The sequence below is a fragment of the Lithobates pipiens genome, unplaced genomic scaffold (assembly GCF_037356315.1).
Source record: "Lithobates pipiens isolate NorthernLeopardFrog02 unplaced genomic scaffold, aLitPip1_a1.2 Scaffold_18, whole genome shotgun sequence".
In the NCBI taxonomy this organism is placed as follows: Eukaryota; Metazoa; Chordata; class Amphibia; order Anura; family Ranidae; genus Lithobates; species Lithobates pipiens.
Window position 1 is genome coordinate 291,975,145 of NW_027507758.1, and position 22,341 is coordinate 291,997,485.

At 46.0% G+C, this 22,341-nt stretch overlaps 1 protein-coding gene across 5 annotated transcripts in view; it reads left to right on the plus strand.

The window, feature by feature from the left end:
• Positions 1 to 22,341, plus strand: part of CDK19 (cyclin dependent kinase 19) — a 310,045-nt gene that overhangs the window by 189,815 nt on the left and 97,889 nt on the right. For 3 of the 5 annotated variants that reach the window (XM_077487112.1, XM_077487113.1, XM_077487114.1), the window contains exons 5-6: positions 7,010 to 7,067; positions 13,452 to 13,583. In XM_077487112.1, coding sequence (XP_077343238.1) covers positions 7,010 to 7,067; positions 13,452 to 13,583 — 190 coding nt within the window. The remainder of the gene's footprint in view (positions 1 to 7,009; positions 7,068 to 13,451; positions 13,584 to 22,341) is intronic. The other 2 variants (XM_077487115.1, XM_077487116.1) reach the window with 1 other exon arrangement.

The following is a 22,341-nucleotide window of genomic DNA, read 5'->3' on the forward strand; positions in this document are numbered from 1 at the left end:
CAACGCCGGAAAAAATCGGCGTGGGGGTCCCCCCCAAGTCCACAACAGACCCTTGTCCGAGCACGCTACCCGGCCGGCCAGGAAAGGGGGGCGAGCGAGCGCCCCCCCTCCTGAGCCGTACCAGGCCACGTGCCCTCAACATGGGGGGGTGCCCCATGTTGATGAGGACAAGGGCCTCTTCCCGACAACCCTGGCCGTTGGTTGTCGGGGTCTGCGGGCGGGGGGCTTATCGGAATCCGGGAGCCCCCTTTAATAAGGGGGCCCCCGGATACCGGCCCCTCCACCCTATGTGAATGAGTATGGGGTACAATGTACCCCTACCCATTCACCTGTGAAAAAAAGTACAAAAAAAACACAACACAGGGTCTTCCGTGTTCGGGGGTCTTCTCGCCGGACTCCTCCGCTATCTTCTTGTAGCTCTTTTGCTAGCGGAGGAGTCCGGCTTTCTTCCTCGCCGCCGGCCTCTTCTCCCGACTTCGGGGGTCTTGTCCCCCTCTTCGGTTCTTCTGCCGGGCCACTGCGCCTTCTTATAGCTCTTTTACAGGCGGTGGCCCGGTCTTCTGTTGCCGCCGCCTTCCGTTCTTCTTCTTCTTCTTCTTCTTCTTCTCCAGGAGATGTTGACACGACGCTCTCTCCGGCCGGAATGCCAGGGACGCGCTCCGCTAGCAAAAGGAAGAAAGCCGGACTCCTCCGCTAGCAAAAGAGCTACAAGAAGATAGCGGAGGAGTCCGGCGAGAAGACCCCCGAAGACGGAAGACCCCCGGAGCTGTGCAATAAAATATTTTAACCCTGTGTTTGTTTTTTTTGTACTTTTTTTCACAGGTGAATGGGTAGGGGTACATTGTACCCCATACTCATTCACATAGGGTGGGGGGGCCGGTATCCGGGGGCCCCCCGCAGACCCCGACAACCAACGGCCAGGGTTGTCGGGAAGAGGCCCTTGTCCTCATCAACATGGGGACAAGGTGCTTTGGGGTGGGGGGGCCGCGCGCCCCCCCTTCCCCAAGGCACCCCCCATGTTGAGGGCACGCGGCCTGGTACGGCTCAGGAGGGGGGTCGCTCGCTCGCCCCCTTTCCTGGCCGGCCGGGTAGCGTGCTCGGTCTGTTGTGGACTTGGGGGGGGACCCCCACGCCGATTTTTTTCGGCGTTGGGGTTCCCCTTTAAGTCCATACCAGGCAGCGGGGTCAGCGACGTCTCCTTCGCGGGCCCCGCCTACCTGGAGACGCGCTCGAAATGAGCGGACTTTCCTCCGCGTGTGTGGGCGAGTCCGTTCATTTCAAAAGTAGGGCGGATAGTATGGCGGACTTAGTCCGCCGTATTAGTCCGCTCAAAAAGTGCCGTGTGTGGGCAAGTCCGTTCATTCGAAAGTATGACGGACTGTCCGTCGGATTGTCTGACGGACTAAGTTGGCCAGACAGTCCGCCACGTGTGTACGCAGCTTGAGTCGTCCGGGGCACTCACTTTTGATTGGCTATGACACAGGAACGGCACCATTGGTTCCTGCTGCTGTCAGTCAAAGTTAGTTAGCCAGTCAGGAGAGAAAGGGGACGGGGCCGAAACACAGCTCCATGTCCAAATGGATGCAGGGAGCTGCAGCTCTGTTCAGGTGCCCCTACAGCAAGCTGCTTGCTGTGGGGGCACTTGACAGGAGGGAGGGGTCTGGAGTACAGGTGGGGGACCTGAGAAGAGGAGGATCCGGGGTGCTCTGTGCAAATGCACTTCACAGAGCAGGTAAGTATAACATAATTGTTATTTTAAAAAATACATAAAAAACAAGACTTTACAATCGCCTTAAGACTAAGGTTCACACTTATGCAGGTTGCGGATGATGCATGATTAAACAGGTGTATAAAAATATGAGTGAGCTTTCCAAAGAGCAAAAAAAGCAGCAGAGTGAAGTAAAGTAAAAGAAAAGCAAAGTAATCGGCCAACCTTATATGCAGATATAAAAAGTGGCAGTTCAGCGCTTAGAAATTCTGCATACATATAATAGTGTTTATAAATGAAATGCTGGAATTTATAATCATCAAATTAAACAAACAAAAAAATTCAATTTACATAAATAAACAATGCATGTAATGAGGGATAATTACCACTAATGCCGGGTACACACGATCAGACTATCTGGCGGACTTGGTCCGGCGGACCAGAGTCTGCCAGACAATCCGCCCGTGTGTGGGCTTCCGGCTGACTTTTTTTTCCCAAAAGTCCGGTGGACTTAGAAGTTTTGACTAAAAAATTGTCGGTCCAGCGGACAATCCGGCCGTCTGTGTGCTAGTCCGCCGTACTTTTGAAATGAACGGACTTGCCCACACACGGAGGAAAGTCCGTTAATTTTGAACGCGGCTCCAGGTAGACGGGATTAGCGAAAGAAGTCAATGTCGCCGCCTCCGGCGGCGAGATTGACACCTCGCTAGCGCCGTCACCTGGTATGGACTTAAAGGAGAAGCCCTACGCCAAAAAAACGGCGTGGGGTCCCCCCCAAAGCCCATATCAGACCCTTATCCGGGCACGCAGCTCAGCCGGTCAGGAAAGGGGGTGGGGACGAGTCAGCGTCCCCCCTCCTGAGCCGTACCAGGCCGCGTTCCCTCAACATGGGGGATGCTTTGGGGAGGGGGGGCATGCGCCCCCCCACCCCAAAGCACCGTGTCCCCATATTGATGAGGACCAGGGCCTCTTTCCGACAATCCTGGCCGTTGGTTGTCAGGGTCTGTGGGCGGGGCGCTTATCGGAATCCGGGAGCCCCCTTTAATAAGGGGGCCCCCAGATACCGGCCCACCCAACCTATGTGAATGAGTATGGGGTACAATGTACCCCTACCCATTCACCTGGTGAAAAAAAATGTAAATAAAACACAACACAAGGTTTTCAAATAATTTATTGCACAGTTCCAGGGGTCTTCTTCGGTCTTGGGGGGTCTTCTCGCTGGACTTTTCCGCTATTTTCTGCTAGCTCTTTTCCTAGCGGAGAAGCCCGGCTTTTTCTTCGTCGCCGCCGCCGTCTGGGGGTCTTCTTCCGACTTCGGGGGTCTTGTCCCCCTCTTTGGTTCTTCTTGCAGGGCCTCCGCTTTCTTCTCCCAGCTCTTTTGCTAGCGGTGCCCCGGGCTTCTGTCGCCGCCGACTCTTCCACCGACTTTGGGGGTCTTGTCCCCCTCTTCGATTCTTTTTGCCGGGCCTCCGCTTTCTTCTTCCAGCTCTTTTACTAGCGGTGGCCCGGTCTTCTGTCGCCGCTGTTGCCGTCTTCTCTTCTTCTCTTCTTTTTCCTTGAGATGTTGACTCGACGCTCTCTCTGGCTGCAATGACAGGGACGCGTTGTGCGGCAACTTATGTAGGGACAATGGGCGGGGTCACCGGGTGATGTCCCCGCCCCTTATGATGTCACAGTCCCAGCATCCTCCGGGACTGTGACATCAAAGGGGCGGGGACATCACCCGGTGACCCCGCCCATTGTCACTATATAAATTTGCCTCACAGCGCGTCCCTGTCATTACGGCCAGAGACAGCGTCGAGTCAACATCTCAAGGAAGAAGAGAAGGCGGCGGCAGTGGTGGCGGGGGCAACGACGACAGAAGACCGGGCCACCGCTAGTAAAAGAGCTGGAAGAAGGAGTGGAGGCCTGGCAAGAAGAACCGAAGAGGGGGACAAGACCCCCAAATTCGGAAGAAGAGGCGGCGGCGACAGAAGACCGGGCCACCGCTAGTAAAAGAGCTATAGGAAGAAAGCGGAGGCCTGGCAAGAAGAACCAAAGAGGGGGACAAGACCCCCGAAGTCAGAAGAAGACCCCTGGATGGCGGCAGCAACGAAGAAGAAAGCCGGGCTCCTCCGCTAGTAAAAGAGCTAGCAGAAAATAGCGGAGGAGTCCGGCGGGAAGACACCCCAAGACCGAAGAAGACCCCCGGAGCTGTGCAATAAATTATTTGAAAACCTTGTGTTGTGTTTTACTTAAAATGTTTTTCACCAGGTGAATGGGTAGGGGTACATTGTACCACATAGGGAGGTGGGCTGGTATCTGGGGGCCCCCTTATTAAAGGGGGCTCCCGGATTCCGATAAGCCCCCCGCCCGCAGACCCCGACAACCAACGGCCAGGGTTGTCGGAAAGAGGCCCTTGTCCTCATCAACATGGGGACAAGGTGCTTTGGGGTGGGGGGGGCGCACGGCCCCCCTTCCCCAAAGCACCCCCCCATGTTGAGGGCATGCGGCCTGGTACAGCTCAGGAGGGGGGGGGGCGCTCGCTCGTCCCCACCCCCTTTCCTGACCGGCCGGCTGCGTGCTCGGATAAGGGTCTGATGTGGACCTTGGGGGGACCCTCACGCCGTTTTTTTGGCGTAGGGCTTCCCCTTTAAGTCCATACCAGGTGACGGGGCTAGCGAGGTGTCAATCTCGCCCATGGAGGCGGCGACATTGACCTCCTGCGCTAGTCCCGTCTACCTGGAGCCGCGTTCAAAATGAACGGACTTTTCTCCGTGTGAGCAAGTCCGTTCATTTCAAAAGTCCAGTGGACTAGCGCACAGACGGCCGGATTGTCCGCCGGAGTCGTAGTCCAGCGGACAATTTTTGAGTCAAAACTTCTTTCTAAGTCCGCCGAAATTTTGGGAAAAAAAAGTCCACCGGAGCCCACCCACGGGCGGATTGTCTTGCGGACTCTGGTCCGCCGGACCAAGTCCACCGGATAGTCTGATCGTGTGTACGCGGCATGAGAGAATTGTACCTGCTTTACTGGCTATCACCTCTGCAAGGCATGTGTTTGAACTAGCAGCCCTGTCTTGCGCAAGGACAAGGTGGTATTAAGACCTTTCTAAATTGGTATTTGCCTTTAATCTTAGCCAGAACATGGCACATTCATCTCTTTGACAGAACCTAGTATATCAGAAGATTTCCCTATGTTGTCTTGATGTTGTGCAAGCTATGTGTGTCTTTCTCACAGCCACTGCCTCCTTTAGAAAGATTGACTCTTGCTTAGTCATCTGTGATGGTCTCCACAAAGAAACCAGCTTCCTGTTTCACAATTTCTCTGACTCAAACCTTCTTCTGTCAAGGCACACACTTCTAAAGTGCTTATTGGGCCTTTTGGCATTAGGCAACTGTTTTTCCAGATTTGCAAGACTGTCATCTGGTCTTCTGTTCACACCTTCAACCAGATGGATGTTTTGACCTCTTCTATCACCAGCTTTGTCTGTAAAGACCTTCAGGCAGCTCTTTGAGCTGCAGGCAGTCCCCAGGTTATTTATAGTTGTACAAAGTAAAAGCAGATCAGTCCAACGCACAAGTTCTAGCCCTCAATGGCCTCAATCAAGATGTCCACGGGATGCAGTTGTAGACCAATGGCCATGCAGTGGGGATCCTGCAGCTCGCAGCAAAAGATCTGGAAGATCCATAGAGCTCAAACAATAAAAAGGAATAGCAGAGGGATCCTCATTAGCAAGTTAAAAGGTAATTTATTGCACAAATAAAAATAGCACTGTTACATATTAGATTCTTGACAATCTGCATGGGATAGGTGGAACACCATAGGAAGGTTTGCGAATGTCAGCAGCTGTGATATCTGAGCCGGCATTAAGAAAGCCTGGTTTGACAGCTGTCAGAGACTGCCAGCGTCTGGCGTTCTTCACTACTATTCCCTGCCTCCCTGCTTTGTGGCAACCTCTAAGTGCTGCAGAAGAAACTGGGGTGGGGCAGGGGGTGGTAACACATTTCAAAGGTTCACACCTTCTTTGTCATAACTGCAAGCCTTTCTATGGTGTTTCCACCTATCCCATTCTGATTGCCAAGAACCTAATATGTAAGTGTGCTATTTTTATTTGTGCAATAAATTACTTTTAACTTGCTAACGAGGATCCCGCGCTGCTGTTCCTTTTACTTTGAGGTTATTTATAGTTGTCAGTTTTTTTGCCATGTTGCCCACCGTTCCATTGGACTGCTTTTGAACAACCCAAAAGCCTGAGTCCTGTGTCTCTCAATGAAAAAGTAAGAAAACAACATGTACTCTCTCATAAAATCATTTCTTGGCATTTATTGAGGGAAAGGTCACACCCCTTTAAGTTTACTTTGTTTTTGGCACTGCTTTGTTATAAAACATACTGGGACTAGGGCGGATTATTTAGCGAGTCAAATCTTTTTTTTTTTGTTTTTTTTTCTGGTTTGTCAGTGTCCCAATCCTCTTTTAGATGGCATTGTAACCTAAATGCCTCTGGATCATGTGCCCCTCAATGAACTCCAAGAAAGAATTCTATAGTAGAGTGGAAAAATCCTTTTTTTTTTTTTCAAAGAAGTAGTATGCTTTCATATGTATTCTCACTTCCAGCTCCTGGTTTGAATCAGCTATGGTAATCATAGAAAGTGTTGTGAAAAAAATCCACTGCCTCCTGTTTATGGCCCTTGTCTCCCTACAGATCATTTTAAGATATGGAGGGGGACAACTTTGTATTCTACTTTGTAATTATATTTAAAAAAAAATTGGGTTTTTTTTTTTACGTCCCCAGTGTAGAACCCCTATAGAAGAATTAGGTTAAGTTGTGGCATGATTTAATAAATAACTAATGTAATTAATTATAAATGATGTGCTTAGTGTTATATTTAATTATGTAATTGTTTATAGCCATTACATGGCAAGAGGAAAAAGATAGAGCTTTAAAAACTGAACTGCACACTTGCTTCTCAACCAGTTTACCAGTGTAATACATCATAAAGATATTAAACTATATGTATACGTTAATGCATGTTTTCACATTCTTAAATGTATAATGAAAATATGCATGCCATTTTGTAGTACCATAAATATCAAATTAAAACCTTATTATATCCTGTTAAAACTTTTTTAAAACAGCTAAAGGTATAATGCTAAGTAAACAGACACATACAAACATTTCAAAAATGGATCTGGTCATATAAAGTTAAAAGAGTTAACCTTGCTAGGACTGAATTAATTTTCTATGCAATCATAAATGTAAGTTTAAAAAGGGACAATAAAGAGATTTATTAGCTTAATTAAATCGATTTTATGTTTTGCAGAAGCCAGCAAACATCCTTGTAATGGGGGAAGGTCCTGAGAGAGGAAGAGTCAAAATAGGTAAAAAAAAAAAAGGCGTAAATGCTTTACTAAATGTTTTTTTAATACATGAATATGTATGGTCAGAAGTAAACGGCTGCTTATTTTAAAGATACATTTTAAAAGACCAGTAAAACTAAAAGAAAATATTTCATGCTAAAGAGCAATTAAAACATTCATAAATGTGTGCATAAAAGTACTTATCCCTACATAGTAAAGTGGTTTTAAAGTCTACGTGTTTTTAGCTTAATGCATTTCTTGAATTAAGGTAAAACACACCCCACTACTTCCTTCCCCTCAAACACTTACCTGACACCTTTCACGATCTAGCACTGTCCCTGTTGGTAGCCCTGCTCTCCTCTTTTTCTGGATTCACTGAGTGAGAAGGGAACCGGGGACGCACACAGCCCGGCTTGGGAGCCAGGTGACCCTATAGCACACAGCTTTTTATTGGGGCAGGAAGACGGCACAGAGAGTCCTGGCAAGAGACCACCTAATAAGATGTAAGGGACCACTCTGTGTAATATTGTTGCACAGAGCAGGTAAGTATATAATGTTTTTTATTTTTATTTAAAAAAAAAAAAACTTTGTCTTCATTATCACTTTAAGATGTGTTGCCTGGCTGTACATTTGCTGTTCTGTGTTAAAGGAAAACTCCACCTTCACCCAAAAATTTGTGTAACTGCTTTATTGCTACACAAACCATATTGTAATGTAATGTCATCAAACATTATCATACCATTTTAATCTGCAGATGCTGCAATTTTTGTCAAACTAAAAAACTTTACTGCACAATTACAAGAAATCTCCATTTTTGATTGCGTAATGTCTCATTGCTTTGGACAGCAGTGTGTATTGAAATGCTGGCATTGATTTAAAGTGGTTGTAAAGGCTCAAGGTCTTTTTACCTTCTGTGTGCAGCAGACCCCCGGCTCACCTAATACTTACCTGAGCCCCATCATGTTCTAGAGATGTGCATGAGAGCCTCAGCTCTTTGGGGGCTCTCCCTCCCCATTGGATGGCTCTCGCTGCTGTCAGTCACAGCCAATGAGCCATTGAGGGGACAAGGCCAAGCCGAGTCTCTGTATGTGAATGGACACACACAGCAGTGGCTCGGGAGTGAGCCTGCTTGGGTGCCCCCTTAGCAAGCGGTTTGCTCTGGGGGCAGTTGGCAAAAGGAAGGAGCCCGACGGGGGATCCAAGAAGAGGAGGATCAGGGCTGCTCTGTGCAAAACCACTGCATAGAGCAGGTAAGTATGACATTTTTTTTTGTTTGTTTTTAAAAAGCTTGCCTTTAATATCACTTTAATATAAGAAATAGGGGCTTTTTATCTATTTTCCCTTTGCAAAGTAAATGTTAGTGCATAATTTCCTTCTCATATGATTGAGCATTCAAAGTGAACATGGCTTAACCTTTTATAATAACAGACTCTTTGCAAGATAAACAGTCTCTGTTCATTTAGGAAATCAACCCTTCTGAATCACATTTTATGCATCCCTTAAAATGCTTGCCGAGATACTCTCTCCTTCTTTTATGAAGAAATAGGGACACTGCAGATGCTCAGTCCACAGCACTGTGATTTTTCGAGTGGTTATAATGCAGCCTGACCCTCCCATTCAAAAATTAGTTTGAGAAAGGACATAAACAAGCAGAAATTTCTTCAGAACATAAAAAAACATATATTTAACTATTTTTCAATCTAAATATTTGTGTTTTTTTAATTTTCTCCATTTTCAAAAAACCTAAAGATATTTCAAACAATAAATCTTTTCATTTTAATTCACTGTACTCGATGCACAGTAGCAAGAAAAAGTATGTGAACCCCGTGGCATTTATTGCTTTTCTGCAGTAATTTTCCATAGTGTGATCTGATCCTCATCTAAGGCCAGTCATGCACAGTTCAAATCTCGGCTGGTTCAGTATGGCCCGGCTGAGATTCGAACCATTAATGGGCAGGCTGACTGGACCGATCGATTCATAAACTTGGGAACAACCAGCCTGCCAGATTAACTGCCAATTATCGCAAGCAGCTGCTATAGCCGCTAACGATAACCACTGTCTTCTCCCATCGGAGAGAGCTACCCACTCAAAATTCACACCATCTATGGCCTAAGTCACAATAGACAAGCACAATAGGGTTGATTTACTGAAACCGGAGAGTGCAAAATTTAATGCAGCTGTGCATGGTAGCCAATCAGCCTCTAACTTCAGATTGTTCAACTTTGACAAAAAAAAATAGAAGCTGATTGGTTTGCATGCAGAGGTGCACCAGATTTTGCACCCGTTTTAGTAAATCAACCCCAGGCTGATAACACACAGACAATAATAATACACCCAATTTCTTATAAGCTTAAACATGCAATATTAATATTTTAAAATCTGCAGTTTTTATTGAAATATTATCTGGTGATCAGACCATGAAGGTACATGTTCAGGAACTTCCTGTGGTAGGGTGACAAGGCTCTGTCCCTGTCTCCGTATTGTGCTCCTGTGTTGTCAGTCTGTCACATGTCTGTTCCAGTCTAGACTACAAGGAGCAGTTTTAATAACCATTATGTAGGTATGGCCCACTGTTGTCACCATCAGGAAACCCACACTAAGAATTGTCCTTAGCCATCCCTGAAATATATGAATGTAGACAAGTGGCTGAAAAGAGGCCTATGGATAGTAGAAGCGTTGAGATGGGACAAATGATGAAAAAAAAATAAAAACAAGTATTTTATTTAAAAGAATGTACATCTATTTATGATAAATAGCGCTTTAGTAAATTACATATATGATGCAATTTGTAGATAGCACTAGCCCATCAGTTTTTGTTTTTGTCCAACACAAATGTCCATTACAGGGTTTGAGCTGAGCCATAATACACTGGTGTTGTTTACAATAGTCAACGGTATGATCGTACCCTCTAGTTTCCTCTATGGAGTGGCGGGTGTCAACAGACGTGTTCGTTGACACCTGCCGACATCCGATCCTATCCACTAAAAACAGACGGATGGGGATCCATTTCCCATATGTCTGGAGGATGTTATGGCAGTCAGGTGTAAATGGACAGGCAGTCCATTTACCTCTGACTTCCCATAGAGCAGAGCAGGCTATGTCAGCGTTCCCTCTGCATAAGAGGAACGGACACCAACCAGCAAACCGCCTGTTCAGCGGGGATCAACAGACAGATTCCCCTTCTCAGCAGGGGGACTCCATGGAGCCTGCCCCGTGTGGAAGGGGCCTAAGGTTACTTAAATAAATAAAAACAAGTGCTACTACTTTAGTGAGATGTGAGTGACCCTTGGGCTGCGGTGTCTTAATTTTTGCAGAAATCTTCATCCTCTTATGCTGCCACAATCTTCTGGTACAGCAGGGGTTAATAGAACTAAGGGAGCTGTCACAGGCACTCATTCCATCAGCTACTGCATTCAAAGAAGCCGGTACTACATCTTCTACAAGTGAAGCAGGATCTATGAATGGAGGGGGCGGACCTTTCAATCATCCACCCATCCTCCATTCATAGATGACTTTTCATTCATAGAAGCTGAAGTACTGTATGGAGGAGCTGGCATAAAGGCTGAAAAATGCCTGTGACAGCTCTCTTAGCTCTATTAACCTTCACTGCACAGGAAGATTACAGAAGTAGGGGTGAGGGCATCAGAGAAGATTTCTGCTAAACTAGGACACAGCAGCACAAGGGACACATCTCACTGAAGTTAAGTAATATTCCTTGTGCTGTTTTTTTCCCATTTATTTATTTATTTAACCAAACTTAGGCTTGAATCATACAGTATAGAACACAGGATCCATAGTCTTAACCATTGGTTATATATAGCTTCCTTCAGGTGATTGGACACTGGCATAAAAAACATAAAAAAAGAATAAAAAGCTGCAGGAGCATTCATCGTATAACCCCTCCAAATCCCAGTAAGCCTCTTGAGAAGCTTACCTCTTTTCTTTAAGATTTCTGCCCCATGCTAACTGTGGATTTCCTTCTGCAATTTCCTCAATCTGAGGACTCATTGGTTGAGTCTTGGAGGACTGAACCTGGACTTTGGCTAGAAGAAAATGCTAGGTTGGTCTGTAACATTAATTGCAAAATAGAGCTGCATTAAACACCAACTAAAATTGTGAAATGCAATAAGTGAAACCAAAATGATAATAATTAAGTCCCAAAGTGAAACATAAAAAGTATGATATTAATAATGTCCTTAATAGGTAACATGAATAGATGGATGTCATATCCAAGGGCTTCAGACTAGAGTTTCAGACCCTGCTCCCCCCCAGCTTTATACTCTTGAATTTGCTATCTTCCCCACAAAGACCAGACAGCAGATCTACACATTGTTATCATTAATTTCACTCAGAGAGGGTTGTTACCCTCATTCCGGACAAGGATCAATTCCAGGTTTCCCACTTGAGCCCATTTATTGTTTCAAGGCAAATGGAGGCACTTGTCACATTCTGGAAGACTCTCATCTGGTTCCTAATAGGTCCATTAATTTTGCATGGAATATGCCAGGTCAGTCATTGCCTCCCTTTTACTAGTGTTCTTACTTGCACATCCCTATCACCATCTTTCCACCTCATCAACACTTTTGTTTTGCTGTGGGCACACAGCATTATGAATTTGTTGCCCTTCCCTTTGGCCTGTCTATGGCACACCGGGTCTTCATCAAATTGGTCCTAGCTCTCCCTCACTTTCTGAGAAGTTGCGGAATACCTGAATGATCTCCTATTAAAAGGACCAGTCCACCCAAACCCCATCAGCCAATGACTTTTCAGAATCTGCAGAGGTTTGGGTGGATCCTCGACCTACAAAAGTCATGTCTGGACCCAACTCCCTGCATTAACAACTTGGTCCTGATATTGCATATGGTCCTGTCCAGGATTCTACTGCTTCAGTACAAACTTCTGTCCCTCTGCTCACAGACCCTTTGATCCAAAGGGAGTGTTCAGTTTGTACCTGCATGAAGGTTCAGGGTCTTATGGTAGCCTCCTTCAATGCAATACTATACATAAAGTTTCATTCCAGATCATTGCAAACCAACATTCTGGGTGCATGGGACAAACTGACTTAGTCTATAGACTGCCCCATGCGTCTAATTTGCAAGGTCAGACTCTCCCTAATGTGGTAGATTTCCAATCTGACACTGGAGTCAGAAAAACACATTCTCCCAAACCTGTGGAAAATTCTCATGATGATTGCCAGCCTGTCGGGCTTGGGAGAAGTCCTGGATGCCCTCGTGGTGCAGGGGACTTGGTTGTCAGAGGAAGCTTGACTTCCCATTCACTACCTGGAACTCAGGATAATTTGGTTTTCCTTTCAACATTAGACTTCTCAGCTGTGAGGTCACACAAACTAAATCCAGTGAGACAATTAAATGGTAGTGGCCTGCATCAGCCATCAGGGTGGTGTCAAACGTTGTGCTGCTCAATGAGACATGGGTGTGATTCTGACTGGCAGAACTGCATGTTCTGGTCCCGTCTGCTGTCCACATCCCAAGCATGGAAAATAGGCAGGCAGACTTCCTTCATGGTCATCAGCTGGATTCTGGGAAAAGGTCTCTCCACCCTGAGGTGTTTAAAATCCTTTGCCACAAGGAGGGGAGACTGAATGTGGATCTTCTGACATCCAGGTTTAACAATAAACTGGACAGATTTATCGCTAGGTCCAAGGACCCTTAGGCCTTCACGATGGATTCTCTGGTGAGTCCATGGGATCAGTTCAACCTGATCTATGAATCTCCTCCCTTGTCTGCTTCTCAGTATCAAGATGGATAGCATTCAAGTGATCCTCATTGCACCCAACTGGCCCAGGAACATCAGATTCCTGGCAGACTCTCCATGGGCCAGTCCACCATCCTGTTTTTTTTATCTCTGGCTTTATTGGCATGGTTCTTGAAGCCCAGGTTCTGAGGGACATGGGCCTATCGGATTTGGTCATCCTTATATTCCTAAAGGCTAGGAAGTCAACTTCTCACAAATCTACCATTGCACATGGAAGGCCTTGGAAATTTCATCCTATGAACTAGTTTGTGGGATGCTTTCTGTCTTTCCTTCATTTCTTAGTTAAGACATTTGTGCTTTGGTGCTTTAAGCTGCTCTGAGTTCTGTTGAGCCCTTTCTGGACCTGTTGTTACATGGGCCTTTTAGCATTTGTTTGCTGTATTGCCCACCCCTCAGTTGAACAGTTTTTGGGTGTCTCATGGTTAAGACTACAGACCCTGTGTGCTGTAATGTAAGATTAAGTGGGAGCCTAAAGCAGCGTGTTCTTCTGGAAAGGTATTTCACCCCTTCATTTATCAACCCCAACAAGACAAAGTGTCCGATGTTTTTCCTGATATAAGTGTAGCAGAAGCAGTCACAAACCCTTTCTGTTATCAGGTCTGAAGTAAAATGTTGTATTTTTGTTGTAGCTGACATGGGCTTTGCTCGATTATTCAATTCTCCATTGAAACCACTAGCCGATCTGGATCCAGTTGTGGTTACATTTTGGTACAGAGCTCCAGAGTTGTTGCTTGGTGCAAGACATTATACTAAGGCTATAGGTAAGAAATTAAGTTAAAACAGAATATTTTGTGATTGTTGCTATAATTTCTCCAACAAAAATCACAAACCTTTGTACTTTCATTCTATCAGAAATGTATACATTGTTTAATGATTAAACTTTACAAGACCAAATAAATAAAACTTGTTACAAAAAAATGTATTATTTTATGGTCAATAAATATAATGTGTTGATGGAATATTACCCAACATACATTTCTTTTGTTTCTATACTTTTTTGTATGCCTACAGAAACACTCTAACTGTACTTTTAGATACATCTGTCAGTATCTGAAGGTGCAATGCAGACACCAAGAGGGGACTTTCTATAAATGTATACAAAGCAAGAATTTACACTTCCCGGTAGTATGGATTTTTGTCCCTGTGTTCCTTTTAAACCACTATTTTACAGGCGCCCTTACTGTCAAATTAGAACATGCAGGAGATGGGTATGTTTACACTGTCAGGAAGCCTTGAACGTCTTAGATTACAGGAGCCTAGAATTCAGGGCTTCCACGCTGCATTAGAGAGCAACTAAATGTATGTGCAGGCATTGCTTGACTCTTGCTGGAGTCTGCTCTTTACTCTTGGGGTACTAGCAGGTGTAATTTGAAATAAATACATTTTAGAAAAAAGTAATCAATGTCTGTCACATCATCTAGCATTGCCTGCTATATCTACAGCATATCTGCTACTGGTACACTCACATAAATATGGTACTTCCAGAAATGTAGCAAAAGTGTATTCCCTCAGCTGCCTCCCACCATGCAGTGCTTAGGGCCTGTGTAGCCAGTCACTAGGTTCGTCAACCATATTAAAATAGGAAACCTGTACAACTTGTGTAACAAAATATGTTCATACACATGATAAGACAGGTTCTCAACCTGGCTGTTTTCAGCTGGTTTGGGTAACAGTCTCTTTTATGTAAGGAGATGCTGACACCAACCAATCTTAAACTGGCCACACATTAAACAATTTTCTTTCTTCCTTTAGATTTGCTTTCAACTATGTAGTGCAAGGGCCTGCCTGGTTGCACACGAAAATGGTATAATGTATGGCCAGCCTTAATTACCTAGGATGGGGGGGGGATGTGTATATATATATATATATATATATATATATATATATATATATATATATATATATATATGCAACAGCCCTCAAATTTGGCCTGGCGAGCGTGGGGGGGGGGGGGGCAAGCAGCGCTGGCAGGCAGGGTTGAATGGGAGCTCTTCTCCCAGTGATCGCCCAGAGGACGAGAGAGCCGTCTGGATCATCAGAGTGCTGAACATCGCTATAGCAGATTTAATTTCAATTGCCGCGTGTACCCCACAGTCACTGTCATATACAGCCCCGCCTCCTGGCCCGGGTACTTTGATATATGCCACACGTCGCGGGATTGGACAGGTGTTCTGTCTGTCAAAGTCCCCGGGCCAAGAGGCGGGGCTGTATGTGACTGGGAGCGCAGGGGACACACAGCAATTGAAATGAAAGCTGTTACAGCGATATGATGATCCAGCCCTCAATCCTCGTCCTCTCCTCTCTTCCTCTGCACAGGCAGGCTGCATTGATGGACATAGGTAGGCTGCATTGATGGACATAGGTAGGCTGCATTGATGGACACAAGTAGGCTGCAATGTTGGACACAGGTAGGCTGCAATGTTGGACACATTGTTGGACACAGGTAGGCTGCATTGTTGGACACAGGTAGGCTGCATTGTTGGACACAGGTAGGCTGCATTGTTGGACACAGGTAGGCTGCATTGTTGGACACAGGTAGGCTGCATTGTTGGACACAGGCTGCATTGTTGGACACAGGCTGCATTGTTGGACACAGTTAGCCCTTGTACACATGGTCAGACATTCCGACGGAAAATGTCCGATCGGACCGTGTTGTTGGATAATCCGACAATGTTTGGGCTCCATCGGACTGTTTCCATCGGAATATCCGACGGACCAAGTTTTCCAGCTTGGCTATAAAACTTTCCGACAACATGATCCGATCGGACTTTGTCCGATCATGTGTAGAAAATTCCGATCGGACAAATTGCCACGCATGCTCAGATCAAATTCCTACACCAAAGCTATTGGCTACTAGCCTGAACGTAGTCCCGTCGTAACGAAATAACGTCATCACGTTCTGAACGATCGGACATTCCGACAACTTTGTCTGACTGTGTGTATGCAACAGTTTCGAACAAAATCCGTCGGACAAAATCTGACGGATTTGGTTGTCAGAATGTCCGACTGTGTGTACAAGGGCTTAGGCTGCATTGATGGACAGAGTTAGGCTGTATTGATGGACAGAGTTAGGCTGTATTGATGGACAGAGTTAGGCTGTATTGATGGACAGAGTTAGGCTGTATTGATGGACACAGTTAGGCTGTATTGATGGACACAGTTAGGCTGCATTGATGGACACAGTTAGGCTGCATTGATGGACACAGTTAGGCTGCATTGATGGACAGAGTTAGGCTGCATTGACGGGCACAGGTTGGCTGCATTGATGGACACAGGTGAAGCTGCATTGATGGACACAGGTAGGCTGCATGATGGACACAGGTGAAGTGGCATTGATGGACACAGTAAGGCTGCATTGTTTGGCAGCGGTGAGGCTGCATTGATGGACACAGTTAGGCTGCATTGATGGACACAGTTAGGCTGCATTGATGGACAGAGTTAGGCTGCATTGACGGGCACAGGTAGGCTGCATTGATGGACACAGGTAGGCTGCATTGATGTACACAGGTAGGCTGCATTGATGGACACAGGTAGGCTGCATTGTAGGGCACAGGTAGGCTGCATTGATGGACACAGGTAGGCTGCATTGATGGACACAGGTAGGCAGCATTGTTGGACACAGGTAGGCAGCATTGTTGGACACAGGTAGGCTGCATTGTTGGACACAGGTAGGCTGCATTGTTGGACACAGGTAGGCTGCATTGTTGGACACAGGTAGGCTGCATTGTTGGACACAGGTAGGCTGCATTGTTGGACACAGGTAGGCTGCATTGTTGGACACAGGTAGGCTGCATTGTTGGACACAGGCTACATTGTTGGACACAGGCTGCATTGATGGACACAGGCTGGCTGCACTGATGCACACAGGTGAAGCTGCATTGATGGACACAGGTAGGCTGCATTGTTGGGCACAGCTGAGGCTGCTTGATGGACACAGGTGAAGCAGCATTGATGGACACAGGTAAGCTGCATTGTTGGCAGTGGTGAGGCAGCATTGAAGGACACAAGTAGGCTGCATTGTTGGGCACAGGTAGGCTGCATTGATGCACACAGGCTATATTGATGTACACAGGTAGGCTGTATTGATGGATACAGGTATGCCGCATTGATGGACACAGGAAGGCTGCATTGATGAACACAGGTGAAACAACATTGATGGACACAGGTAGGCTGCATCGTTGGGCACAGGTGAAGGAGCATTGATGGACACAGGTAGGCTGCATTGTTGGGCACAGGTGAAGCGGCATTGATGGATACAGGTAGGCTGCAATATTGGGCACAGGTGAGGCTACACTGATGGGCACTGATAAATATTGGGCGTGGCCACGTTGTGTGCACTCGTTTGAACGGATAGAGACGAACGGCTGAGTTTTTTCCATACGCATATGCTTTTAATGTCAAATGTGAGTAGTTTTTAATATTAATAAACGAACGATCTGGTTAAGAATGTATTACACTATGGATATGTCTTTCCTCATATATAATTAACGTTGGAGACCATACGGACGGAATAGCGAAGCTTCACCCAGTGCACCAGCAGCAGCCAGAGAGCAGCACAGTGGCTTACATTGTGAAGGTCCATCTAGCCCCATAAGGGGCATTAACTCTGGTGAGAGCATTTACATACTATAGCACTGAGTGGCGTACCGGGGATGAAGTTTTCTAATTGAAGACCCGCACTGTTTGCACGAGTAAATGAAATATTCCCTATTGACTTTACGCATCAATTACAGCAATAATCTGAGGAGGCAGTATCATTAAGCCAAACATTAATTTTGGACTTATATTGGACATAGATGCATTTTCATGCGATTAATGGTTGAACATATTTCTGATCCCTGGCTGTTCTGATCCCTAGTCGCTTTTTTGCACTTATTTTGCACATGTCTGCACAGTCTGTTCTGAACTAGCACATTGTTGGATACAAACAACATTTTCACCGTTTTGTATATCTAAATGAATGTTTATATATTTTTGATATTCACTCATAGCAGGCTGACACGTATAAGATAACTTAATATCTATTTTGGATATAATTATGATGGAACACGAATGTTGATTCAATATTGATCATATATATTTTTTCAATTAGGATATAAAATTATTTTAGGAAATCTTTGCACGCTATTGCCAATAGCTTTTTCTTTTTAAAAAAAACACCAGGTTTTGATGATAGGTTAATTTATCACATCACTGATAGGGTTTAGCGCCATAACCTTTTTATTTTACACTTTCCATTTCCCTCTCCTCCCCACTAAGGAAGTGAGGGCTTCAGGCACAGGCAGCTCTAACCCAGTACATTTTCTTTTCTTCCTTCACTTTTTATTTTTCATATTTCTATCACATTAGAGATCTTGCTTTGTTTTTGGTTTCCCCATAGCGCGACTTTATTTATTTATTTACTGATAAATATGTTGTTGATATTTATTTTTATAACTTAATTCTGCATAAAACATTTAAATGGTGTTAATTAGAGGCAGTGCAGGGTAGGGGTTGGGTGAGGCAACTGGTGGCGAATAACCCTTGAAGCCTGGCTAGTAGCTCAGGACTTTTTTTTGAGCCCTGCATACAGTATCTCACAAAAGTGAGTACACCCCTCACATTTTTGTAAATATTGTATCTTTTCATGTGACAACACTGAACAACTACACTTTGCTACAATGTAAAGTAGTAAGTGCACAGCTTGTATAACTGTGTAAATTTGCTGCCCCCTCAAAATAAATCAACACACAGCCATTAATGTTTAAACCACTGGCAACAAAACTTAGTACACCCCCAAGTGAAAACGTCCAAATTGGGCACAATAAGCCATTTTCTCTACCAGATGTCATGTGACTAGTTAGTGTTACAAGGTCCCAGCTGTGAATGGGGAGCAGGTGTGTTTAATTTGGTGGTATCGCTCCCACTCTCTCATACTGGTCACTGGAAGTTCAACATGGCACCCCATCGCAAAGAACTCTCTGAGGATCTAAAAAAAAAATTGTTGCTCTACATAAAGATGGCGTGGGCTATAAGAAGATTGCCAAGACCCTGAAACTGAGCTGTAGCACAGTGGCCAAGACCATACAGCAGTTTAACAGGACAGGTTCCACTCAGAACAGGCCTCGCCATGGTCGGCCAAAGAAGTTGAGTGCACCTGCTCAGCGTCATATCCAGATGTCTTTGGAAAATAGACATAAGAGTGATGCCAGCATTGCTGCAGGGGTTGCATGGCTGTCATCCCAGAAGGAAGCCACTTCTAAAGATGATGCACAAGAAAGCCTGCAAACAGTTTGCAGAAGACAAGCAGACTAAGGACATGGATTACTGGAACCATGTCTTGTGCTCTGATGAGACCAAGATAAACTTATTTGGTTCAGATGGTGTCAAGCTTGTGTGGCAGCAACCAGGTGAGGAGTACAAAGACAAGTGTGTCTTGCCTACAGTCAAGCATGGTGGTCGGAGTGTCATGATCTGGGGATGCATGAGTGCTGCGGCCACTGGGGAGCTACAGTTCATTGAGGGTACCATGAATGCCAACATGTACTGTGACATACTGAAGCAGAGCATGATCCCCTCCCTTTGGAGACTGGGCTGCAGGGCAGTATTCCAACATAATAACGACCCAAAACACATCTCCAAGATGACCACTGCCTTGCTAAAGAAGCTGAGGTTAAAGGTAGTGGACTGGACAAGCATGTCTCCAGACCTAAACCCCAGGGCCGCTGATAAGCCAGTACAACTGGCCCTGTTATACTGAGCCCGGCCACCAGGGGGGCCCGAGCAATCTGAACAGATTGCAGAAGAAAGAAAAAAAAAGTCTTTCCTGACAGACTCCATGGCAGCAACGTGTGGGTTAAGTCCCGCCTCCACTACCCTATAGGACACCACTCCCATAAATCTTTGCTCCCTGCCCATAGCCGTGTTCTTTTTTTGTCCTCCTCCGTAGGACCAGACGTTATGGTCTTTCTACCTGAAGATTGCTCCCACACAGTTCCATTGTTGGTTTGGCCGAATTGTGACTGGATGGAATTGTCGCATGACTCCGTTAAGCCCTAGCTACTAGCGGGGTATGGAGTGGGCATTGGATATAAGCGCTGGAGGAAGCCAGGAACCTAGCCACTGGCAGGCAGGCTGCGCATTTGGTCGGATAGCCCAGCTAAATAGCAGGTGACCTATTTTGCCCTGAGAAGTCCGGTATGTTTTGTTCTTGCCTTCGGCCTGGAGACGATCGTGTGGGAGCGGTAAGATTGTTCCTCTTTTTCATGGCAGCAGTTTGTGTTTTGTTCCTTGCTTTTCCTTAATTTCCGTTCGTTTTTTGTGTTTTTCATGTATAAGGGTATAGGCATGGCGGCTGGATTAGCCTGCGTTCCAGACGCCGCTCACTTCCTGGTTTTTCGTTAGATACGTTCGTTCTGCGCATGCGCGAGTGTGGCACAGGAACGAGGCTTGGTTCGCGCATGCGCGATAGCGGCAAAATGACGCTATTCGCGCATGCGCAGTAGCGGCGCACAGGATACGATGATGGCGTCACTAAGGCGCCCTATTTAAATATAGGAAATAGCCTGCAAGCTTTGGGATTGCTTGTAGGCTATTACGTGAATTCCCCTTGTCCAGGATTTCTTCTGTGGAGGTAGGTGGCCTTCTGGGAAGAGTGGGGTGGGCGTGTGTGTGTATGGTGCTCTCAGCCTTACTTATATGTCTTTGCAGCATTTATGGAAACCCCTAGAGATATGGACTCACCTCCGCCTGTATTTGGCCAGCCCTCTCATAATAGGTACTGTCTGGGGGGGAAGTAAGGGGGGGGGGGGGGTCCGGTATTAGTCAGGGTGTTATCTTTCCTTATCTGTATGTCTCTTCTATCTCTGTCTTAGCCCATCTAGTTCAGAACAGCAACGCAGCTCAACGCATAGAGGAAGCGATTCTTCTAAGTCTTACCACCGGCATTCATATTCTAAGTCTAAACATCACGGCTCACCCTCAAGATCCGGGCGCCGTAGCGAGGATCGATCTCGCTCCTCCAAGGCTCATCCAGCCGTTCAGTTTTTAACACTTGCTGGGGATGCAGATCCCAAGTTCCTACTGGGAAATCCCTGTGTGACCTCTGCTTTTCCAAAGCCTCTAGTGAGAGAGGGGGTACGGACCAGCATCTAAGGTCCCTTGTGGAAAATGTGGTGAAGAATCCCTCAAGGGGATCGGTGCCAGTCAGGCTCCTGTGCCTCAGTCAGAGTCACCTCAGTCTCCAGTCAGGGAGTCGCATGCTCAAGAGCTCTGGGAGGCCTCTCTAACAAGCCACCCTTCAGCTGCTGCATCAGACAGTGAATCTGAGGAAGATAGTACCTGTGTGGGGTTTGACTTTGCCTTACTCTCCCCCTTGGTGAAGGCTATCAGAGAGGCTGTGATCTTGACTAATCCTTCCAAACAAAGGAAGTATTTTAAGCAACTTAAAAGGGAGCGTCTTAACTTTCCATTCCTGTCTGAACTTGGTGAGGTCATCACGGATGAATGGACTAAAGTTGAGAAAAGAATAGTATGCTCTCAAAAGTCCTAAGGTTATATCCCTTTAAGGAGGATGAGGTCAAGTATCTGGTTTCAGCTCCTCTCGTGGATGCAGCGGTGATGAGACTAGTAAAACATGTGACCCTTCCATTGGAAGATACAGTTTCATTTAAGGATGCCTTAGATAGGCGGATTGATTCCGATTTAAAGAGAGTCTACCTCACTGCTGGTTTGGCATGCAAGCCAGCATTGGCTTTAGCGGCAATGTCCAAGGCCATGGAAGTCTGGACGGACAGGGTGGATGATACCCTCAGAAACATTTCGGATGAAGTCGCAAAAACTCTCCTATCCAAGAGTTACGGCTTGTATCGGCTTTTCTGGGGGAGGCTTCGATTGACATCATCCGCCAAGAGCAGTGCGACAGGAGAGAGGGAACCAACCAAATCTTTTTGAGATTGGGCCCGCTCAGATAGGCCAGGTGGGGGCTCATCTTCTACTTTTTCGGCATGTCTGGGCAGCCTCAGTCCAGGACTTCTGAACCGTCAGAACGGTCTCTTCAGGTCATTCTTGGACCTTCAGCAGGTCCCCAAGACTAAAGTATGTTCCCACCTCCCTTCCGACCTCAGAAGAAAAAAGGCAGATCCTGTTGGCCTACGTGAAATCTTTATTGGCTCAAGGCGCTGCCGTTCCCGTGCCAGACGATCAACGAGGGAGAGGAATTTATTCTCCTCTTTTTATGGTCCAAAAGAAAAACGGTTCTTGGAGGCCAGTCATAGACCTTACACATCTGAATCATTTTATCAAAAAGGAAAGGTTCAAGATGGAAACCTTGTCAACAATACAACAGTCAGGCGACTGGATGTTTTCAATAAACCTAAAGGACGCTTACTTTCATGTCCCTGTGGCAGAAGATTTTCTGCAGTTTCTGCGATTTTCAGTAGGAAAACCACATCTTCAGTTCGTATGTCTTCCGTTCGGGCTTTCAACATCCCCCCGAGTCTTTCAAAGGTGTTGTTGGCCGTAGTGGCTCTATTGAGATCC